The 24,556-nt window shown below is 40.1% G+C and overlaps 2 protein-coding genes across 3 annotated transcripts in view; both read left to right on the top strand.

Annotated features, from left to right (window-relative positions):
* The first annotated feature begins 10,065 nt into the window (after positions 1-10,065).
* On the top strand, positions 10,066-14,903 carry LOC116249650 (uncharacterized). Of its 2 annotated transcripts, XM_031622833.2 has the most exons (6): positions 10,068-10,554; positions 11,561-11,661; positions 12,834-12,931; positions 13,479-13,678; positions 14,093-14,162; positions 14,645-14,903. In XM_031622833.2, exons 1-6 carry the CDS (start codon positions 10,203-10,205, stop codon positions 14,649-14,651), a joined length of 828 nt encoding a protein of 275 aa, XP_031478693.1. In that variant the 5' UTR covers positions 10,068-10,202; the 3' UTR covers positions 14,652-14,903. The 2 variants fall into 2 exon arrangements, with proteins under 2 accessions (XP_031478694.1, XP_031478693.1); XM_031622834.2 differs by lacking the exons at positions 13,479-13,678; positions 14,093-14,162; positions 14,645-14,903 and having other exon boundaries at positions 10,066-10,554; positions 12,834-12,935.
* Positions 14,904-15,795: 892 nt separating this feature from the next.
* The window catches only part of LOC116251241 (uncharacterized), a 29,128-nt gene continuing 20,367 nt past the window's right edge, over positions 15,796-24,556 (top strand). The window contains exons 1-5 of the mRNA XM_050076871.1: positions 15,796-16,262; positions 17,339-17,496; positions 18,584-18,806; positions 18,890-19,032; positions 19,139-19,338. Coding sequence (XP_049932828.1) covers positions 15,862-16,262; positions 17,339-17,496; positions 18,584-18,806; positions 18,890-19,032; positions 19,139-19,338 — 1,125 coding nt within the window. The 5' untranslated portion in view covers positions 15,796-15,861. The remainder of the gene's footprint in view (positions 16,263-17,338; positions 17,497-18,583; positions 18,807-18,889; positions 19,033-19,138; positions 19,339-24,556) is intronic.

The raw sequence follows: 24,556 nt of genomic DNA, 5'->3' as shown, positions 1-24,556 counted from the left end.
AGCATGATTTGAACAAATGAATCACACCGATTCATTCTGATTTGTTTCCCCCTAAGATGAACTATACAACAATAAGTTTCCCTTTGATGGCTACCTACTTGCGAACATATCACCTAATGTTTCACTATCCTCACCCCACACTATAACACATGTTCAAGAAGACATTGGAAAGTAAGAATGCAATTAGAAGTTTACCCTAGCTAAAGTGAAAATAAATGTGTTACCAAATCATATCATTGGAACCATGTTGTCATGAGTAAAATAGATGTTGTTAAACAAAATCAAATCATCGAATAACTTTAGAGGGTTTTACCTAGATGAAACAAAAAAAAATTAACAGGATAAAAATTTTCACAAATGTAGCTATAAGCCATGTTGCATGGGAAATTTTTGGGCTTGGGAAAAACTTATTCATTTGTTTTTTCTTTCATCTTCTTTTGATATCGTCTTGAACAAAATCTTTCTTTTACTTCTTCTTTTCTACCTTCGCAGGCAGTTTTATTTTCTTATGTTTTGATGCAGATCTTCTTGTTGGCATGTAAATGTCTATGTGTCATGTAGAATTTGATATCACTAATGGTAAGAAATGAAAATAAAATAAATATCCTTCATACACAAAGTTGAACACTTCACTATATTGTTTATGTTTGCTTCATACATATCCATGAAGATAAGTTATATATAAGTAACCTTATTGGCCAAACATTATATGGTACACTTAAAAATTCTATAGTGTATTGAACATGTCACTTGTTAGATTACGACTATCTGATGCAAAAGTTGGACACAACTCATTAAAAGATCTTTAAGCCTACGCATAATTGGGATGTCTTATAACTCCATTCCTACTACGACCCTCCTCATCATGTCATCTCATCACATCTGATGTTTTCATAGACATAATATTTTAAGTTTTGATACCAGTGAGAAGTGTCACAAAATGTCAATACAGGTTTTACATATTTTATAGAACTTGCACCATCTCATGTATGCATTTCATCATCCTCTAACTTATTCACCAAAAATCACATTTTTCTTATGTATGGGCTCATTCTAATATAACATGCAATTATTTTGATGGACATCGATCTTCTAGTAATTAAACCCCACATTTGATATTATTTTTTTGCCTTTCTAGTATGACTTAGGTAGTTGGACTGGTTGCCTAAATGCTTCAATAAATAATTCTAAAATTTGATCAAATCATTTGTTGTTAAAACTTTTTTTTTAAACATTGAACAGAAACAACCACAAGTATATATATATATAACCTTTTCCTACAAATGCAACCCATGTATACTTCTACATTAGCATCACACAAAAAATATTGTATTCACATCAGCACTTGCATTTTGCTCTTTGATATTCCCTATCTCATCACACTTGTTAAAAGACATGCAAATGCATTTAGCTCATTTATTTCATCAATTCCTACTTCACATCATCATCAACCTTGTTTTGAGGAGGCAACACTAACTCACCATGATGGTACCATTTCACAAAAGTTTCAATGAAAGGATGATATGACATCATCAATGTATTGGTAACAGCCTGCCAAACACATGAACAAAAAAAAGTTCATTTTTGGGATTTCAAACATGACAATCAGACAGACTTGACTTTTTATAATGTGTCCAAATTTTTAGAACCAATGGCGAAGACTTATTAAAAAAATAAAACCTACGTCAACATCATATTGCATTAGTAAGATGTCAAGGGCATCAATGAGAGAAAAAAGGGTACATATGGTGGCATGAAAAGTATGAAACAAACTCTATTAGATGCCCTTTATTTAAACATTTTAGAGAAAAAAATGGACGACCTTAAGCCAAACCCCTTTTTTTCAAAAAATTCAATTGGCATGCTATAAAGCGAGTGAAAGTTTCAAGTGAGCATGGGAAAACTCCCGGCGCAGGCGAGAGTTAAAGCTCTCTCCTAATCCTCCTAGGTCTATGACTACACTGATGCCTCAGGCGTTTGATGGCAAAGAAAAATTTGACGTGGTAAATTTACCATTGAAAAAAATGCTGAAAAAAAATATAAGATGAAATTTTATCATTTTTCAATTTGAGACATTGTTTGATTACAGGGAAGTTTTTTGCAGAGTAAAATTAACTGTGTTTGGTGCACATGATAGTTTTTTAAAGGTAAAATTAACTGTGTTTGGTGCACATGGTAAAAAATATGAGAGACTTTTTTCCTTACCATTAGAAGTTGTTGTTTAGGAGTGAGTCATCTTATCAAGAGTGATCGTCATCATTTGGGCGATTTATATGCATCCAAGTCGAAGTGCATTAGTGCTCCAAACTGAGCGTTAGGAGTATGCATGCAACTCCCAGCACCAATAAATCTAGTACGTGGATTTGGCAAGAGGCACCTTTGAAGTGAAGATTCAATCAGATAGATTATAGAGACAAAATGTTTTGATCAATTAATCTACTCTCCATATATAATCGGTAAGGGGTTCCAGAAAATAAGAAAGATGTCCACACAAGCATGAGCACAAAGAGCTGCAGAAAACATGGAAGAGTGTTTGAAATATAAATATCCTTCTTAAACTAGGTCGCACGTAACGATAGCTGTCATAAATGTACAAGCACTGTTACAAGAAAATTGTTCCTTTCCATTTACATAAAAGGCTATAAAATTATACAAATGATGGACATATATTACATCACATGTCATGCCAGCAAATTCATTGAGGGTAAAGATCACAAAGATATTTCAGCAAGGTGGAGAGAACAAATTGAGTGCAGGTCGAAATCACCCAAGGGCGACAAGAGACAAAGTTGGCACCTTTGCTCTCAGGTGTGCTGCAGATAAAGCAGCATTTCCTCTCAGGTTGCTAGCAACTGCAGCCTTCATTCCCACCCACCGTTCCCGAGTTGATAGAAAATATGGCCAAGGAAAAAGATGCAACGAGCATGTCATGAACCCTTTTGAGCTGTAGGTCTCATTCACGCATGTAAATTTAACCACGTTCTTGCTTATGGAGTTGTGATGCTGCCTACCAACCTTGTTAGTGGTTAGTTTTGAATCTAATGAAAGAAATTTGAGAAGTTTCAAGGATGCCTTCATGCAACTTCTGCACCTTTCGTTATGCAACTTCAAACTATAAGAAGGAATTTTAGAACCTGTACAGCCAGCTGACCACCATTTATATCAGCTCCAAAAGAGACCTACTGGAACAAACATTCAGCAAGGTTGCCCGTCAGTGACTTATGTGCAGTCATACTCAAAATGGGAGCTCACTGGCATATTTAGGCATTAAGTGGTCCATAATGATTTGCTCTTAACTCATCTCCTAGTTGGCGTGGATACGTGTGAGCTATGTGGCAATTCAACAACACTAGAAGATGGGGTCTGCGGCTGTGGTGGTTGTGAGATAACATCACCGATGCCAAACCCATCCACTTCCATTCTATCCTTCCCATTCCACATCATTTCAGCTGGAAAGAGTTAAGCACTTAACAAAATAATAATGATCAATATCGACATTAAATAACAGGATAACAATCACCTTAAAAAAATGATACATTCTGCCTTCCACATATCAGTGATGCTGATACCAGGATCCATTTGCAGCCAATAATCCTCGCTCTGCAACATGCAAATCATCCCCTCAATGTGACCATAAGTATGCTGCTATATTAATAAGGTACAACATGATTTTCTGCCTAAGAAAAGACATTGCAATTAGGATTCTGGCTTGGCTTTATATTCCAGAGCCCACGAACACAATCGCCCAAATGGATTCTGCAATATAAAGTTGAGCCCAAAACAGCCAGTTTACTGCTTCAAAAAAACAGATAAGAAATACCAACAAACAATCACCATCAACACTGTTTTCTTCCAAGTTGTAACCTAAAAACAAAAGCACAGCAGGCACCCACCAAGCAGAGCACGATAGAGGTGAAAAGGGGGGGAATTGTGAGTAGGGCTGAACACGAGCCGAGTCGAGCCCGAGCTCGGTCAGCTCGAACTCGGCTCGACTAAATAAGACACGAGCTCGACTCGACTCGAACTCGATTATAACTCGACTATCCTGGCTCGAACTCGACTCGATAGTCAATGGTCGAGCTCGAGCTCGGCTCGATTAAGCTCAATTAAGCTCGTTTAGTTGCATCCTAACTTGTTGAGCTCGAGCTCGACTACGGCTCCAATACGTGAAGCTCGATAAGGCTCGAACTCGTGAGCTCGATTAATATTACTCATTTCTGTAGTTTTTCAAGAATAGTTTCTTTTTAATGATAGGCAGCCACGGCGAATGGACGAAATGACTTTGGTAATAAACGATAATCAGACGAATACTATGTACTTAAGGAGGTTGAGGATAACCTCATATCTTTAGGAGTTTTGCACACAAATGTAAACTAAAAACAACATTAGAAGTGAACTTTTTATCATTATCCATGCTATACAGGTTAGAGTCCTAAAAGGCAACAAATCAACAATTTGTCATTGACATATTTTGTTCAAATAGTTGTAGAAACAAACCCGAAGACCAATACAGTTTCAAATCCCACCTGTGCACATATGGCTCCTTTCAAATGCGTCCCTGTAACCAGATTGCCACAGAAGTTTTATAATGAATAGCATCTAGAAGGGAAATACACTTGGGGAATCTCCTTGGTAGCTATTACGAGCAGCAATCAAGTAAAACCACTAGATGCTTCCAAATAAGTGCCTTTGAGAAACACATGTCAACTGTAATAGATGTTATATGCAGATACTCCCTATGATGCTTGATCTGCTCTAAGCGGGAACAGAGGAAAAAGCACAGAAGTTTGCCAACTTTTCTATATCAGCAATAAAGGATACGAAAGTAAGAAGGAGGACGTTGATGCTATTGGCTACCACATGCCCACAGAGTGTGCAGAAGCATACTACGATCCCAATAGCAAGAAATGTAAAAATGAACCTGCAAAAAGTCCAATAGATCTGCATTTAGAACAAACAAAAAAAATTAAGAAAAGATGCTTAGAAATGCAAAAACTTACCCATGAAAACATCCAATAAGGTGGATAAAAAAAATACTATACATCAGTCAGAGGGATTCACGCAGGAAAATACACAACATATTGCATAACAAACTTTAAGTGTGCAGGACAAGAACAAAAAAGAAGACAGATAAATGTCAACAGCAGCAGGACAAGAACAAAAAAATGCTTGCAGAAAACACCTTGGTGATGCTTCTAATACATAAAAATGTTCCTTACTAACTGATGAACCAAACTTTAAGTGTGCTTATGATCTTTCTCATGAATTTTAAGCAGTTCAACAACTCACAATGCAGCTTTAAGAGAAACCCAATTCTTTAAATCAATTCCTACCTGTCAGATGCCGATAAGGATTTTCCCCTTTTTTCCTCGCCTAAAAGACTATCAGCATAAGATTAAATCATTCTTCAGAAAAACAAACATGAGGGATCTGGAAACATTCAAGATAAAACATGAAGAGTGAACCAATCAGGAAAACTAATCAGCATTTTGGGGAGTGGGATTTAACGGACCAACTGGTTAATTTGGAGTAGCATTACGGTCGAATGTCATCTTCCAGCTTCTCCCACTTTCCAACACAAACGAGGAAATCAGATTTCCACGTTCTAGAATTTTGTTTATCAACTTAGGCAGCAAAGAGAGCAACACACGTGCACGTGCAAATAATCTAAGTGCACTAATCTAACAAAAAATAACCTACTAGTGATACTGACCAAGAAATTCAACAGCGTTCAACGTCATTACCGACCTTTAAACTTTTCAAACAAGAAATCCAGATGATCCCCACGTGATCACAAGTATGAGGTTCAAAAATAAAAGGGAACTCCAGTAGCAGAAAAAGCGAACTCACCTACCAGAGTGCATCCATTCCTGCGGAGCACCTCGATTTTTCTCCTGAACGGAAATAAAACCAGAGATAGCGAGAGAACCATCAAACAAACGGCCCAGAGGGAGGGGGGAATATAAGAAGAAAAATTAGGGTTTAGGTGTCGGTTTGGATAGAGAGAGAAGGAGACTTATGTGAAGGGATGACTGATGAGGAGACCACGTGGTAATCGTCGGGAGAGTTGCGCGAGGGGGCGAGAGGCGTCAGGCGAGAGACGGAGAGAGGGAGAGTCGGACTCGGAGAGGAGAGAGCGAAAACGAAAAAAGGAAATGATATGAGAAACCCTAAAATTCTTCCCGCCTTGGCGCTTTTTGAACCGGTTTTAAAAAAACTGGTTTACTAAATAATCGAGCCGATTCGAGTTTAACGAGTTCCCTCACATCAACTCGAACTCGACTCGATTAATTAAACGAGTCGGCTCATCAACTCGAGCTTGACTCGTTTAACTAAATAAGCAGCTCGTTTAAACGTACGAGTCGAGTTAAACGAGTCGAGTTCGAGTAGCTCGACTTGTTGAACAGCCCTAATTGTGAGAGGCATACCTGAGTAAAGGAGCAGGTAAGAGGGATAAACCCAAATTTCCTGTTGAAGATGGTGCCTGAAGACGGTGGAGAAAGAGGAGAGGAACGAGGGAGCGAGAGAGGAGAGGAACGCGAGATCGAGAAAGGACAGGCAGCGAGAGAGGAGAAGAACGAGAGAGCGAGAGAGGAGAGGAACGAGAGAGGAGAGGAAGGAGAGAGCGAGAGAGGAGTGGAAGGAGAGAGCGAGAGGGGGGGGGGAAACACGGCGCGTTAAACTTCTCCTTCTTCCCGTACGAATGTCAACCGATGCACAGGATTTTTCCCGTGCATCAAATCAAACAGGACTCAGGGATGCGCCTGCGTTCCATGTTAAATAGTGCATCATTGCATCTGTGTTTGCAACACAAGGGGCGAAGTAGCAACTCGATGCCTACCGGCGACTAACCTGGTGACTAGTGCACCAACACACCTTTCATCCAACCAACTCATTAGTTTGAGCTCTTTAACTATGCCCAATAATATATAAATGCAAAATTAAAGAGGTACCCTCGAAGCTCAATTATCTATTGACAAAGTTGGTACATATAACATATGTCGGTTATTTTTTTTTTTTTTTACTAACAATTTATTTGACCCAAATAATCTTATGAAGACCACCATTTACCATAAAGAACTTGGCCTTTTGGCTGACAGAGGACAAAAATTGGAAACTAGGTTTTGGTCATAAATTAGTTTTTTGCAAATAACATTTGCTTCAAACCTGGTTTTTTAAACTTTGCTTGGTGTCAAAAAATACGTTTGGCAAGAAAAACTAAATCAAAAGTGAAAAAAAAAATAGCAACAAAATTTTGGGCACCCACTGGCCAAAAAGTAATGCAACCATTAAAATTAGAGCATTTCGATTCTTATCGGTCATTGATAAACATCTTATCAAACACATATAATCATTTATATTTTAAAATTTTCTAAAAATATTCAAATGTTTTAAACTAATTTTCTAAATAAAAAAGAGAAATAGGTTGATATGGACTGATATCACCCAAGACATAGTGTCTAACTGAGCAGACATATCGATACTGATAAAAAAATTATGCTTAAAAACCTAATTTTGAATCTCATCCAAATGCCACCAAATTTTGCTTTTAACAAAATTGAAAATGGTAGATATTTCTGTACTTGTGAAAATTTTCATTAACTTATCAAGTAGAAAGCCCAAATGGGGTTAGACCCTCTGACCTAACTCCCTAACTCTAGCCCTAAACTATTTGGCAGCAGGCTCTAGGCTCACTTACTGAATTCAGCATGAATCCTTTGATTTTAGGCTACAACATTTGATAGTTTATGATTTGAGATATGAGTTGCAAATCCTAAATAATGGGTGGGATAATTTTCTTCTTCTTTTATTAGATGTTGGTGTGCATATGCAATCAGCATATTCAGATACAACCTAATTCTTCATAAGAAACATCACTGTATATGACAAACCCAACTCCTTCAGGTTAAGTAAGCATTGGGGCAGATGTGAGTTTCCTTTTCAGTTATTTGAAAGCTCTCTTCGTAAGTTGAATCTCACTCAAACTTGGTAGTCTTTCAAGTCAAGCGGATTAAGGAAAAGGCAGTGACCCAAAAATGTGTAATAAATCTTCTATATATCCTACTAAGCCAAAGACTTAAGTACTCCTTTATTTTGATGGGTCTACGCTTATGCCTTTAACTGAAATAATATGTCCCAAAATGATAGCTTTCTCGAATCAAAATCCACATGTCATGCAACTTATTTTCTCTTAATAAGGATGCAGTGCTCGTGAAGCCACATATCTTCAAGGGTTTGGGGAATTGAGGAGATGAATGAGTTTGACACTTTGGGCTGTCAAAATTAATGATTGGTTGATGAAAAACTTAATCAGTCACTTTTCCGGGCCAGGATCGAGAACGATAGGATCCATGATTTTGTAACGTGATGTGGATCTCAAATTTGCAGCTGCAAAATCTACTGTTCGCATTTCGCCTATCACGGATATGAAATCAGCACTGGATCTCATGATTAAGCCTATGAAACATAGTCACCAAACCCTGGCTAAAGCAGGCATGTTAATTGCTCATCGACCCTTGTGCCTCCCTTTTAACCGTTTGCAACATATTGATTATCATGGGCGTAGCTTTCGGAGGTTCATGCACTATGATTAATTATTAATAGAGTCATGTGCGTAACATATTAATTGTCACCCCTGCCTTTTTGGTCACTCAATGTTATGAAAACACGCCAAAACAAGGAAAAGATACTATAAACTTAATATCAAAAGAACTAGAAGAATATTCTCGACTATAATCAAATAGCAAGTCTATTAGACATACTAATTAGGCTGTTTATATATATATATATATATATATATATATATATATATATATGTGAAAGATGACTCTACTAAAGTCAGTCACCCATTTAACCATGGTTGTCCTATAAAGTAAATGAATCGTTGAAACAAAAACAAGAAAAAAAATGCAAATTTTTTATATAATAATAATAATAAATCAAACAATCAATTAAAAAATCCTTAATATTACATAATGGCTCAACAATGAAGCGGTCAAATCACTCTTTTAGAACAATTGCATACAAATGTGGACTTTTTGCCCTTTAACTTAGAGAGGCTTGAAACTTGCATGCATGGCACCTAACGGCTAGGTTTGACTGTGAAGAAGGGTATTTTTATATTTGAGAAAGTATATGTGACATCTTATAAAAAAAAAAGTTTTCTTTTTCTCATTTTTTATACTGAAAGAGATCTCCGTTTCACATCCTGGAGGAGATTTTTATCATTTGATGAGGCTAGAGTTCAGACAAAGACTTGCAGCTTCTACCATTAAAACAAAGGAAATCCGTTTAAATCAGTTTATATGTCAAGTTAAAAGGGGCAGGCAAACTGCCCCCCCCTGTTGCGTGACTATTTTTCCATAAAATATTCAGAAAATATTAGCTTATTAAGATTGAAATTGCCTTTTAAAAATGATTTTTTCAATCAAAGAATAGAAAGAGGGACTTGTGTGTTACAGGGGCGTAGAAGCATCTTCTTAGTAAGAATACGTAACTTATTTGGTTTTTGTGTAGGCTGGGCATCTCGACCCGATAACGAGTCAGGTTCGGGTCGACCTGACTCGAAAAACAAAAGTCCGAGCCTGATTATATTTAAAAAAATTATTTTTTAATATAAAATAATACATTGAAATAATTATTACAATAAAATATTATAAATATATATATATAAATTAATAAAAATTAAAAAAAAATATTATCAAGCCCAATCCCAGCTTATCGGATCCACCCGGGTCGAGCCGGGCTGGCCCGGATCTCGCTTTTTTGGGCTTAACTTAAATCGGATCGATATCGAATTCCCGATGGCCACCCGACCCGGTGCCCAGGTCACACCGGGTGCAGCTATTTCCACACCTCGCAATAAATAACACAAAGGAGGAATGATCGTACTGATGAGTGACATTGTATTGATCAGTGACAGTTTTTGTCAATTTATAAAATGTGCAGGGAACGGCACGGGTTCTATTCGGACATATGATGATAACGTAAGGACGTTTTTGCGAAAACAAATTTGGGATTTTACCGGGAGAGGGAAACGGTGATTAGCTTTTCCCTCATTACAATTTTCCATCTTTGGCGTTCGACTCTTCAAATTTCTCCAAATATCGGAAATCGAGGGAAGCCCCTCTCTCCATCCCTCCTCTCTCTCGCGCGGGGTGTCTCACCATCCCTCCTCTCTCTCTCGCGGGGTGGTTTCTACCATGGATTCCTGGTTGCAGAAGGCGAGGAGCCTGGCAGAGGAGGCCGCAAAGAGGTCACAGGAGCTGACTAAGGAGGCGGCGAAGCTATCTCAGGGCATCGCCTCGGAGACGGCTAAGCGATCGAAGGAATTTGCAGTGGAGGCCACCAAGCGCGCCGATCTGATCAAGGCCGAGGCCCTCAAGCTTCCCGATCAGATCAAGACCCTCGCTGACGGCATCACCCCTCAGATCCCCACCCTTTCGCCCGCCTCCGCTCCACCGCCGGACCTCGAGAAGTACGGCATCACCGATGAGCTCCGCGAGTTCGTTAAGGGCCTCACTATCAGCACCTTCCGTGATTTCCCGCTCGAAGGTGAGAATCCGATCCACTTCATCGCATCGATCTTTCTTGTGATGCTGTGATGTGCATTGCTTTCCCGTGGGTGCTTTCCATAATTGTCTTTGAAATGGAAATGAGTTCTTGATCTCAAATCGTGGTTTATATTTTTTTCTAGTGATTGTGGAAGTTAACTGGCGAAGATCCGAGACCACAAAATTAATTAGAGTTCTTTCCATGCCAACTGTACATTTGCCCTTCCTTTATGCGTTGTGTGATTTTAGTATTTGGTTGGACTTAAGGGAGGCCTTTCCAGTTCGTTAACACAGATCTCGCTGTTTAATTTTCTCGTCAACGAGGGTTATGGTGCTCAGGTCGGATGTGACAAGTTGACTACATTGTTGTTATCATGGAAGCAATACTTACTAAGTTCTCTTAAGTGTATACTTTTAGGATATCCAATTTCAAGTGTTTGTCTCATGTTGAGCGAATTAGGTTCTGGAAGCCCTTCCTACTATCAACATGGCATCCTTGGAAGCAAATTACCCGCGAAATCATGCTGTTATTATTATTAATATTATTATTATGTCATCATCTTTTTCGGATTTGCATTTCACCCATGACGCATGTCATGACGTGGATGCAGACGGTCATTGCATGGAAATCGCAAACGATCGCTAATATAAGCAACATTTTCTACTTGATTTTAGTTGTCTATTTTTGTGATATTTTGCTTGTTTTATGTTCATCTGGGTTTAAGGTTTAACGTTTGTTTGATGTTTCGTACTTGCGATTATTTTCATGTGTCGGTTGTTCTAGATTGTGAAATCTTTGAATCCACATATGGTTAGATTCTGGTTGTCCTAAGTTTTGAAAAATACCATGTTGCAATGTTCCATTACATGCATGCACATTGCACATGAGTGTAGATTCTGGTGTCCTAATGTCATAGTTTGGAAGAAGGTCGGAAATTTGTTTGCAACATATTGCTTAAGCGTTATGTTTAAGTTATTTCAGCTAAGCACTTTCTTGTTGTTTGCAGATGAACCACAAGCATCAGATGTACCCACCGTTTCCAATGTTAGACAGGATTTGACAGAATGGCAAGCAAGGCATGCTACTCTTGTGCTTTCTACTGTCAAGGTGATCATTATTTTTCAAGTTTTTCATTTGTTTACTTCATCTTCAGCTTCATGAGTTGGTCGCTGATCCTCTCTCATCATATGTGTATTTAAGGATTTCCTTTTGCAAGCTACAATTACATCAGGCACAGAACCTCCCTCCATATTTCCACCCATGACACAAAAGAAAAATCTTTCTACTCTTTCACGTGGAACTGATAGTAAAGGAACACTTAGTTTAGAAGGAAAAAAGGATCTATGGCCTGCTTCATTAATGGAGAGATGTTCAATTGTTTTCCCAGCATTGTTGCTTGCTTAACTCCAGTTATTAGGTTGATGAGGTTTAGGCGTGTTGCTACTAAGGTGCATTAGTTCCTTTTGGTCTATTGAACTTAAAAAGATGCAGTCTCCTTATAACCTATATATTGTTCCTGGTGTCGATGCTGCTGAAAAGTAGAAATTATTAAGAAAAAATAAACTTTTTAAGCCAAAGAAACAGACTTCATGAAAGCTGACAGTAAAAAGTGGTTATAAACTTGCTGTTAGGTAGCCCGACAGGGAACTGAATCACGAAGGAGACTGGCTACAAAGTGGCAAAGGATGATAATATCTAGTATAAATTATAATAGTCCTTCATGAAGATGAATATCCCTCTTGTAGTATCATAATCCTGCATTCATGTGAATGTCCCTCCAGTAGCAGTAGTCGGGCATGGATGCTTGTGTTCATGTTCATACTGCAAGATATCCAGTACTCTGTGTTTTCACTTCATCTCTCTCTCTCTCTTTCTCTCTCTGAAATGTGATTTATATGGCACTCATATATAATGTTCTAGTACATCTATGATATGCTTGGTGCCAAAATCTGAAGTTGGCAGGTTGACAAAGTTGCTAAAAGACCCTAGTCGTCAATGACTGACTAGGCATTTTGACTTTTTGTCGTAGGCAGGTAATTAGTCAAGGAACTTGTCCTTGGCATGGGACTCGTTACCAAACCAGTGAGTGGTCTGACTAGGTGACTTGTCAGACCGACCAATTGCTGGTTTTATCTTTATATATCTGTGGGCATATGTGTCTATGTCTGCTTGTCAGTGTCATTAAACTAACTGCAAGGTACCTTTTTTGAGTTTATTTTGGAGGCCGAGTTTGTGCCTGTGTTTCAGATTTTGATATTCTTAATGTTGGCTGTTTGCAGGAAATTTCTCATTTCAGATATGAGCTGTGTCCACGCCATATGAAAGAGAGATGCTTTTGGAGAATATATTTCACACTTGTACAAAGTCATGTTGCACCGTAAGTGTTTCTCATTTATCTAGTGGCTGCATGTTAGGTCCTTGGAGGCAAATCACCTTGCATGTGATGATCTAAGCTGTCTAGCTCAAGACTGTTGCTCTGCTGACCTTCCTGACAGACCCTAGACCCTTAACTGGACCTATTTGATTCTGGTTGGGTTAGCTTTCTGCAAATCTGTAAATTTTACACCATACTCAAATGCTTGAAACTCCTAACCTTTTGAGGTGATCTAAATGTAATTTATTCATGTGGATTTTTTTGCTGAACTGGATAATTGATATAACTTTGGTTTACTGGAACAAACTCCTTTGAAATCTAAATGTGCAAGACTTGAACAAGGGGTTCTGAAGGCCTCGTTGCAATTGTGATAACATTGAAACAACTTCTGCCATCTTTGATTTCTGAAATCTTCTCTAGTGCACAATTTCTCCTTTATTTGCCTTTTTATTATTTTTTATTAAGAAATCTTTTCATGCGCCAGATCATAGAGATTTTAAAAATCGCATCTTACATCTGCTATCATTTTTTTTCATAATATAATAATTAGGTATGAGAAAGCTTTCATGGATGAAGTACAGTTCAGATCCACAGAGCAGGACAAGGACGTTACGCCACGAGCAAATCAACCTGTAACTACACCTTCTAATCCTGAAATATCAGAGTCATCAAGCCAGCGTAAGGTGCCTACAGAGAATGACCTGGACGCATTTCTTTTGGGAGATTTGGGAAGCAGTGATGAGGAAGCAGGTGCGCAAATTCTTACCATTTGTTGGGATCTTTGATATGTTTGGCCTGTCTTCAGTATAAGTGGCTCTCATGCATGTGTGATCTTTCATTTTTGTTATCCATGGATTCCTTCTCGTATCATCTTTAGGTGCACTACTTTTTACTAGTTTCATACTCGTTATTGAGTTTTTTAATGCCTTTTTTATTTTTTCTGAGGCTCTCATGCACTTTGTGATCTTGTATTTTTATTATCCATGGATTCCTTCTCATATCATCTGTAGGTGCCCTACTTTTTACTAGTTTCATACTTGTTATTGAGTTATTTAATGCCCTTTTTTATCTTTTCTTGTGCTGCACAAGAGTGACCTTTGTACTGTCAGTCACCTGGGTTTCCAACTGCTATTGTTAAAGTCATTTTTGTGCTATTTTTCTCAGATGGTGATGGTGGTGGTTTTGATGATGATGATGACCTGGACAGTATTGTGAATGCCTCTTCGAGTAAAAGGTACTATTATCAATTATTGTTTTCCATTGTCCTCTACACAGGTGATGAAAGCATTCTTAATCTTCTGTGACAAAACAACTTGGAGTTCTTTGTGTAGGTTCATGAAATTAGTGCTCAAGTTTTGAATAATTGAGATTAGATGATGACTGCATGTGTATATCCTAGAGTTGTATAGTTTCTCTCATGTATGCACTTTTCAAAATGACTTAAAAGTGAAAGAAATGACTGGTTGGAGACATGCTGTTGTGTTGATCTTCAGATTTTGGTAAGTAACCTGAAGTATGGTGGAGCACCCCTTCATGATTCCCTTCCTGGGAAACTGGACATTAACTCCAAGTTACTCCGCCTGAACATGGACGGGACCAAACTAGATTTAATCTCCAGCCCATAATTAAGATTCAGGCCATTAAATTGTTGCATTAAACTGCCATTGTTGTATTATGATGCTATCAGAAGTTAAAACTAAGGATCTTGACTCGCAGGTCTTAGCAAGCGAGGATGGTGCTGGATCAGAATCATCTAGGGCTCAAAGCGTGCAATGTATGTTGAAGCCTCTGGCACAGAATCCATTCCGCCTGCAGAGGCATCTCTTGCAAATATTCATCAGTTGTGCTTTTAAATCACAATAAGGTGTTAGGATTTTCCGTGTAGCTAAACATGAAGCTTTAGTTGATGGACTAGTTCCAAGTCCATGATTTGTGCATACTTTATGAATTAATGAAGCTATTCTTTTGATGTCAAGTGAAAAAGCATGTCCTTTGGCATGCAAGGGCTGTCAATACTCTGTCTTCGAGTTAGATATCCAACTGAATCATTAGTTTGATTCATTCAGGACAAATTATTGCTTCGGATTCGTTTAACGATTGGAGCTCGACTCTGTATCAAGGTTTCCTTCCAACGACAAACCAAACAGAATTCTACCCAAATATGAATGTGAGGATACATTTTCTTGGGATTTTCAGCCTTGTTGGATTAGGAGTTTTGGTCTGGAAATGATTCCAAACTTGAATTTGGCTACCACCAGTACAAATTGGTTCACTAGATCTAACCAATTGTTAGGGCTGTAAAGAGGTTTAAATATAGCGATTAGTTGTTTTGACCATCCTACTGGTTAGATATTGCTTAATCCAACTGTGAGTGGGGATGCCCAAGGAGCAGAGGGTAGCTGGGATTGGCCATTCAATTCTCATGGTTATTATTCTTCACGTAGTACCGATCCATCTCTTCACACAGCACCAAAGAAGCCCACAACTCTCCAAGGAGCAAGGGGGGCCTTCAACTGTTTCCCTGAGCACCAAAGAAGCCCAAAACTCTAGAGAGGCGAGGGGGGAGAGACTCTTTCCAGGACAAGACTGTGGATCATAATCCTCTGCTCAATCAAAACTTTGGGTGGAATGTTAATTTGGCCATATAAAATGCAAAAGTAAATCTGAAATTTTTAATGTAACTGACAGAATTAAACGTGGAATCCTGGCAATGCTGTTGTATTCCGAATTATGAGCTGTCGGCTTCTCATGCCCTCCAGTGACGAGCGTTGCCGAGGACGAAAATTTTAAAATTTCAAACTATGGTTCGGGTCTCCAAGTAGAGAGATCCAAAATCCAAAGGGCTCCTCCCCGTTAAAGAAACGGACTTTCGCCAGCTCGTAGTGGGCTCGGCGGTATCTCGGCCGGAGAGGCGAGGCGGTCTTTCCCCAGCCATGGTTGGCTGTCTCCTCAGACTGGGGCTCGGAGGGAAGCTGCCCTGCTCCTCCTTCCTTTTCCCGCCAAAGCACATCCCTCCCGCCATTGCTGCCTGCTTCTTCTCTTCCCCCGCCGCCGCCCGTTGCTTGGGCGGCCGGTTCGCCGGTCTCCTTCCCCGGCCTCCGGCGCCCAAGAAGATCCCGTTCCGCGTGGCCGCGCACGGCAGGTCGTGGGACGATCCCTACAACTGGATGAGAAATACGGACGACCCGGATTTCGCGAGGCATCTGGAGGAGGAGAACGCCTACGCCGAGGCCTTCATGGCGGGAACTGCGGGACTCCAGAGGAAGCTCGTCACGGAGATGAAGGCTCGAATGCCGCCTGAGATTTCCACCCCTCCCGAACGATACGGCCCGTGGTTCGCGCCCCTCTCTCTCTCTCTCTGTCTGTGTGTGGTGTTTTGAGGGTGGCGGGGGGGCGTTAGGGGAGGAGGGGTTTAGGGTTTTTGATCAGGAATTAAAAAAATCTTGCAAGCAGGAGAATCTGCCGTCTGCCGTTTTAGACGTAGATATTGCGAGGCTATTTGTTTTTCGATTTTTAAAGCCATTCTCGATCATGTTTCCGACATAAACGAGAGATTCCATCGAGGTCTTTGCCGATCTTAAAATGACGAATGAGAGCCATGATTTACTTCCTTTGTTTTTTTCCCTTCGTTGATCCTAATTCGATAAGATGCATAAGATTTTCATGGTACTGTGAAGGAATGTAGTTTCCGGAAAATCTATCGGACATCGGAGGTCTGTTGTGAAAAATGAATATGAATGTACTTCTCCGATTTGGATCACTTCTTATATCCAAGCGGCAAACACAAATCCAGGTGTTAGTCGGGTCAGGTATAGCCGTTACTGGTTGATCCAGAAATCCATGGCATCCGATTCAGAAATTTATACAGCCATGCCCGAGACTTCGGGTTTGGGTCATGTGTCTGCATCAAACCTAATCCTTTGACCCTGGTCTGGGCTGGAGCTGACGAGAATCTGGGAATTGAACCGAAAACCTTGCGGGCCGAATCGATTCAGCCCATTCTGAGGTTTATATTAATGAATAGCTTGGCTCGGTTCTGCCAAACGAACACTGTACATCATGCCTGCAGCAGTTGTAGCCATGTAGGGGTTATAGCCATGTAGGGGTTAGACGGCCGTTTGGTTAGGAAAAAGGTAAAAAAAACTGAAGAAAAAAGAAGACACCAAATTGTACCCAATTATCTAAGTCAATATTCCATCCCTTTCTCTCTCTCTCTCTCTCTCTCTCTCTCTCTCTCTGTGTGTGTGTGTGTGTGTGTGTATACAAGTAATTGCGACTTTTGAACAAATCACACTAACTTGCAAATTGTCCATGGAAGGCAACTTTGAAAAAGGATGAGAACTAGTATTTTTCAGAAGTTTTTCGACTGGCTAAGTATGTTTACTGTTTTCACTGCTTCTGTCTTTTCAGGTTATATTATCAAAGGGTGCCGACAGGAAAGGAATATCCCATACTTTGTAGGAGACTTGAGAGCAATGGTGGTTTTGTGAAAATGATTTTGGGGTTAATAGCAGGAGATCACAAAGAAGAAATACTGCTTGATTGGAATGAAATTGCAGAACAATATGGCACGTCTCTTCTTAATTTATTTTTTCCTATCTGGACAAGTCAATAGTATCACCATATTTTGTATCATTGCTTTTTGTTGGGCATAAACTGTTTCTTTTGAAAGATCTTAGTAGCTGTTGTGTACTAAAGATTTTAGCTTTCTGGTGCATCTTTGTACTTATCTTTGTATACAATTTTTAGGCTTGAACTGCCTTCTATAACTGAAGAAATTAGAACCTTATCAGATCGCAAGAATGTTTCTGTCTAATGGTATTGTCAGAGATGAAAAGAACTGTCATGAATATCATTCTCAGATTTCTAACGGTGAGGCTTTTCTTGAGTATTTTTCAGTAGAGTTGTTTTCTCGGAAACTATCATCAAATTTTTAAAAAATGAAAAATATATAAAAAATAGGTAAAATCAAATAAGTGAGAAACTAATTGAAAACTAATAAAAACTAGATAAAATAATAAAAAATGATGTTTTAATGATGATAAAAATTATTATGAATAATTTAATTTAAGTAACTTAATTTAAGTTTAAATTTGAATCCATGATGATGTTTACATTAAGAAAGAGAAAAACAAAAAAGTGCAAAAAAGTGACATAAAACACTATAAGTTTACTTTCCCGTTTTTAAAAAACATGTATTTCACATTTTTAGGGTTTCTCTTTTTAACGTTAATATTGTGATATTTTATAAAATATCATGATATTGGTGGCGATGATGAAAATAAAATAACCATGGTTATTTGGATACTAAACTATCAACTGTTGCTGTTGGAAATATCTAGTTTGTGATCGCTTGTTTATCCATTTTATACTTTATGTCATACTATCTTAGCTAGCATATGCTGAATGTCATATAAGGGTGCATGAAATGTATTTTCATCTTTTAGTTTTCTCTGAATGCTGTGTATGAAATGTTTCTGTCACATCATGTGATGTATTGGTATCTCATCTAGTTTTCTTTTCTTTTTTTTTTTTTTGGTACACATGCAATGTTTTACACTTTTTAGACATGTATCATTGTTTCCAATATGGAAATTTGTCACATATTGTATCTAGTTCTTGTATGGTGTCATAGTCTCATGCAATTTCTCACAGGTTATGTTCATGTCGGCACATGTAGAGTTTCTCCTAATCATAATTTCCTTGCTTATACGCTGGACATTGATGGTAGAGAGCTGTTCACTCTTTGGATAAAAGATCTAAAAATGGGCTCTCTTATTGAAAAATCAAGTGCACATGGGGTTGCTAGCGTGGCATGGGCTGAAGACAGTAATGCCTTGATGTACACAGTAGTAGATGAGACTCGAAGGCCTTACAGGTAACATCTGTGTTTCTTACTGCATTGGCTGACTGGCTCTTAAATGATTTACTGAGGTCACCTTTTGCTGCTATGGTTGACAGAGTACTTTACTCGATCCTGGGATCAAATAATGTGGATACTTTGCTATTTGAAGAAAGTGATTCAAACTACTGCACTGAGGTTACAAGCACAAAAGATGGCAAGTTCGTTACCATAAATTCCAACTCAAGGACTTCATCCGAGGAAGTCAACTTACCTGCATCTATTCTCTCTGTCAATTATTCTCATTGAAATGCAGGTCGTGTATATGGTTGTGCTGTTCCTGATGCAGTATTTGTCACATCCCCAGGTGTATGTGGTTAGCACAACCAAATTGAAAGAAGGGCTGCAACTAGTTCAGAAACGTGAATATGGTGTGCAGTGTTTTCTGGAGCACCACCATGGGTACTTCTATGTCCTCACAAACTTTCAGTCGGATAAAGCTTCAGCTTCTGAAGGTTATCATATTGCTAGGTGTGCTGTGGCAAATTTCCCGTCAGGTGATTGGCAGGTGCCTGCATTTTGCAGTCGTGCTTCAGAGAGTTCTTTCTAATCTGTTGGTGGATGCATAACCACTTTTCAAATGCCTTAGCAACCTTGAAATTGCATGTTCTCGTGAATTATTTTCTTGGGGTTATTTAGAGGAAATAGGGTCACAAAGAAGAAGAAATTGCAACCTGTGGGGTCAGCCAAACATCATCAAAGTTTGGTTGACCTGCAAAGAATCTACATGTATGACTGTTCAACTCAATAAATGGCCACTTAAAGAAAACACGTTAGCCATGACCATGTTGTACAGTCATTAAATACACATCCTAGTTCTAGGGTGCCTTCTGAAATTTAAAATTATGGGCAGTTTTCCTTCAAGGAAGCATTGGCGACTCTTGGTTAAAGTAACATTTTATTGGCATAAGAAGTGCATAAAAGTACCAATTGGTTATCTTTTTTGAGTTTCCTTTGGGAAATATTGATTGAGTCCAATGTGGGTACTCTTCAGAAAGAATATTCAATGTCTACATTTCTCATGTTGCATTGAATTGAATGATATGGTGGCACCTTTCTTTAATGCATTATGCTAATGAGTTTCTTGTATTCTCATGTAACAAGAAAGAATATGACTTACCAATTACCATGTAAGATCTTTTCTTCTCCTTTTTGGCTTTTCCATGATGTACTGGATTTATGCGTGAATGGACAATGCTCATTTTCCTTCAATTGGAATAGGCCACAGTACATCTGGTTCATTTCAAGATAGGCTACAACTATATGGGCATTGTTTGCTCCTTTGTATCTCCTTTGTGCATGACACTGCAATCGTTCCCCTATGTCTAAGAGTCTGTACAGTGACTACAGTCCTTTGCTTTGTTTTGCAATGTACTCCATTTGCTTTTGTTGAGTCATTTGCTTATGCTTGTTTACTTGTAAAGGAGTACCCTCACACCAGTCTAAGTGTCATGTGTGGGGATTCTATGTTTTGGGTGGTCGGCATTGGAATTCTTTGTATGCGGCTTCGGCCATCTGGTAAGTAAAGTTGAGATATCATTCTTTTCTTACCTCCCTTGTGATGTGCAAGTTTTCCAAGATGAATACATTGCGAGCTTTCTTTATTCACAATCTCTTTTCTTTATGTACTTTGTTTTCCAAAACGCTCTTTGCGCCCCTTTCGGTGGTTTGAAGGCTGACGACAACTAGATTCTTACCATGCCGCACGGACTGAAGGAGTCAGTCCGTGACAACTGGTATCAGAGCCACGTTCGGCTCAATCTGTGGAAGCGGTTGGAGAGTCGGTATAGAACAGCATGCCGACGAGCGTTGATCGAAGAGGACGTCCTGGCGACTCAATACAATCTGCGAAGCGCCAAGGGCAAGGGAGTGGCCCAGTCCCACGAGATGGGCACATCCCACGGTCAGGAAGAACTGGCCGAAGTGGTGAACAAGCATGGGGCAATGAAGCCGAGTCCTTTGAGGAAATGTGGGACGAAACGAAGACCCTATAGGAACAGATGGTTGACCTTATGGCCATGAATCGGTCACGTACTGACACAGTGACCGCCCTGCAAGCTGAAGTCAAGGAACTTCAGGCAATGAACCACACACTACAACAGACAAGTTATTGTAGATGGAGGTGACGATCGACCAGCAAGGGTCGATGTTCAGAGGCCAGCAAAATACAATGGAAATCAAGATAGTCGTGTGATCGACAACTTTTTGTTCTAAGTGGAATACTACCTAGACCTACAAGGCGTTGTGGGGGACGACCTTCAAGTCAAGACTGTAGCTATGTTGCTTGAGGGCGATGTCGTGGCGTGGTGGAGAAGAAAACAACTTGACATTCAAAAGGGGATCTGCACAATAGACACTTTCGATGATTTTCAGTGAGAGTTAAGGAATTACTTCATGGCCCCGAATGCGAGACGCCATGCTTATTAAATGGTCGGTGAATTGAAACATACAGGATCCTTGCGGGACTATGTGAGGACCTATCAGAGGCTAGATGTACTAGATATGCAGGAACAAGATAAAATAGACTGGTTTATTTTGGGACTTTAGCCGTGGGCACAATCCGAAGTGGAAAGGTGTAATCCAGAGACTTTGGAGAATGTTTATGTAACAGCAGAGCGCTGGCCGATACCCAGCGCAAGAGCTACACTAACACCTTCAAGCCTTTGAAGAAACCCAACCATGGAGGAAAGAAGGATGATCGACGGGACCATAAAGGTGAATCATCGACCCAACATCAAATCGAGAAGAAGCCTTTATTTCGTGAGAACAACAATTACCAAAATAAAGTGGTAAATTGTTGGTTCTGGAGAGGCACCCCTCGACAGGCAGTGTCCAAAGCACCTAATAAAAGATAACAGGCAAGTTAATGCTGCAGTTGCAGAGGCCAATGCTGAAGAAGCGCAATCGCGCATGGGAGCCGTTCAAATGCTCAATGCTGTACAGAGTCGAGTAGCATCAAACACGATGGTGAATACAAAACTGATGTACATGGATATTACTCTGAGGGGCAAGTCTACTACAACCATGGTAGACACCGGGGCAACACACAATTTCGTTTCGAAAGAAGAGGCTGAGAGATTGGGATTGAAGTTGGAGCCGAGATAGAGAACCTTGAAGACAGTGAACTCTGCGGCGAGGCCTATCCTTGGAGAAGCAAAGGGTGTAGCCATCCAGATTGGGAGTTGGGCTGACACTACAAAGTACAAACTTCTCAGTTGTTCTCCTAGATGACTTCAAAGTAATCCTTGGTATGAAGTTTCTTCGAGGCCAGGATGTTATGATGTTGCCAAAGCTCAACTCATTAGCACTCCTGACTGCACACACACAGTGCATTGCCATTATGCTAATGGAAAATCACATTCTATGTTGTCTGCTATGCAACTAAAGAAAGGCGTGAGACATGGAGAACAGATGTTCCTCGTGTCCATCCGTGCAGAAGAAGAAGCCAAGTCAATTCTTCTTCCACCAGCCCTAGCTCCTTTGTAGAAAGAGTTTCAGAAAGTAATGCCACCTGAACTGCCAAGACGATTACCGCCAAGACAGGAAGTCGATCATCAGATTGAACTAGTCCCTGGAGCTAAACCCCAGCCATGGTTCCTTATCGTATGGGGTCGACCGAATTGAAGGAACTGCGAAGGCAGCTCGATGAGATGTTGGCAACAGGCCTCATCCGACCGTCTAAGGCACCGTTCGGAACGCCAGTGTTATTCCAAATAAAGCAAGATGGCTCAATGCGTCTTTGCAGTTTGCATAGACTACCATGCATTGAAAAAGGTAACAGTCAAGAACAAATACCCGTTACCACTTTTTGTTGACCTATTCGATCAGTTGGGCAATGCACAGATCTTTTCAAAATTGGACCTTCGATCGGGTTATTAGCAAATCAGGATAGCTGAAGGAGATGAATCGAAGACAACTTGTGTCACTCGTTATGGTATTTATGAATTCCTAGTTATGCCATTCGAGTTGACTAATGCCCCAGCGACCTTCTCAACACTGATGAACAAGATCTTCTACCCATACCTTGACAAGTTCGTGGTGGTCTATCGTGATGATATCGTGGTTTTTAGCGGAAGTATGGAGGAGCACGTTAGTCATCTGCAAACGGTGTTTCAGGTATTAAAGGAAAATGATCTTTGTGTGAAAAATGTCTCTTTGGCCAACAAGAGATCAGCTTTCTCAGCCATGTTGTAGGTTGTGGCCAGTTGTGATTGGATCTGGGGAAGGTGAAAGCCATACAGGAATGGAAGCCGCCAACGACAGTGCCTGAATTGCGGTTCTTCCTTGGCTTGGTAAATTATTACAGACGGTTCATCGAGGGGTATTCTCTGATTGTTGCTCCTCTCACTGACTTGCTGAAGAAGAACAAGGCTTGAGCTTGGACACAATCTGCTAGGAAGCTTTTGAAGAACTAAAAAGAGCTCTTGTGAAAGAGCCAGTACTTAAGTTGTCTGACTACTCGAAGCCATTTGAGGTCCATACAGATGCTTCTGAGTACTGATGCAAGAGGGTCATCCGGTTGCTTATGAAAGCCAAAAGTTGAAGGAAGCGGAAATGCGCTATACTGTGCACGAACGCGAAATGGCTGCAATCGTGCACTGCCTTTGCATATGGAGACACTATCTGTTGGGAGCTCAGTTCACCGTAAAGACTGACAATGTAGCTACAAGCTACTTCCAGACACAAAATAAGCTATCTCTGAAGCAAGCTTGTTGGCAGGAATTTTTGGCCGAGTTTGATTTTGCTTTAGAGTACAAGGTAGGGAAGACCAATGTTGTTGTTGATGCGTTGAGTCGAAAGGTGAAACTTGCGACAACTCGGGTAGAGTCCTCCGAAGTACAACTGGAGGGTGCTCTCGAGCACATTTGCGAAGGGATGCGGCAGGACCCGACGACACAACACTTGGTGGCCTTAGCTGAAGCAGGGAAGACTCTACAGTTCTGGCTACGAGACGGGCTCCTTCTCACCAAAGGCGGATGTGTATTCGTGCCACGATTGGACAACCTTCGACGGGAGCTTTTAAAGGAGTGGCACGATACCTTGTGGGCTGGCCACCCTGGCCAGGATCGGACCTTAGCATTCCTTGAACGCGGATATTATTAGCCACAGATGCCAGATGATGTCGAGGCCTACGTGAAGGCTTGTCTTATCTGCCAGCAAGATAAGGGGAAAGATCAGAAGCCTGCCGGCCTACTGGAACCATTGCCTATTCCAAAACGCCCATGGGTAAGCCTATCCATGGACTTCATCGTGAGCATACCGAAAGTAAATGGCTACAACTCCATCCTTATTGTGGATAGGTTTTCAAAGTATGCTACGTTTATCCCAACTTCAATGTATGCCCAACAAAGAAAACGGTGGAATTCTTTGTGAAGAACATAGTCAAGCACTGGGGTGTGCCAAAGAGCATTGTGAACGACTGCGATGCTCGCTTCACGGGCAAGTTTTGGTGTGAAGTATTTCGATTGCTTGGATCAGACTTGTGGTTTTCACCAGCTTCCATCTATAGACAGACGGCAGACAAAGCATATCAATGCCTTGTTGTAACAGTACTTATGGCACTTCGTCAGCGCAAACCAGAAAAGTTGGGTGAAATTGCTCGATGTTGCCCAATTTTGCTATAACTTGCAAAAGAGCGAGACTTCTGGGCATAGTCCGTTTGAAATAGCTACGGGACAACAACCTTTGATGTTGCACACTCTTGCTGTTCAGGAGAAAGGAAGGCC

The sequence above is a fragment of the Nymphaea colorata genome, chromosome 3 (genome assembly GCF_008831285.2).
Source record: "Nymphaea colorata isolate Beijing-Zhang1983 chromosome 3, ASM883128v2, whole genome shotgun sequence".
Lineage (NCBI taxonomy): Eukaryota > Viridiplantae > Streptophyta > Magnoliopsida > Nymphaeales > Nymphaeaceae > Nymphaea > Nymphaea colorata.
This window is presented reverse-complemented; position numbering and strand designations above follow the sequence as displayed.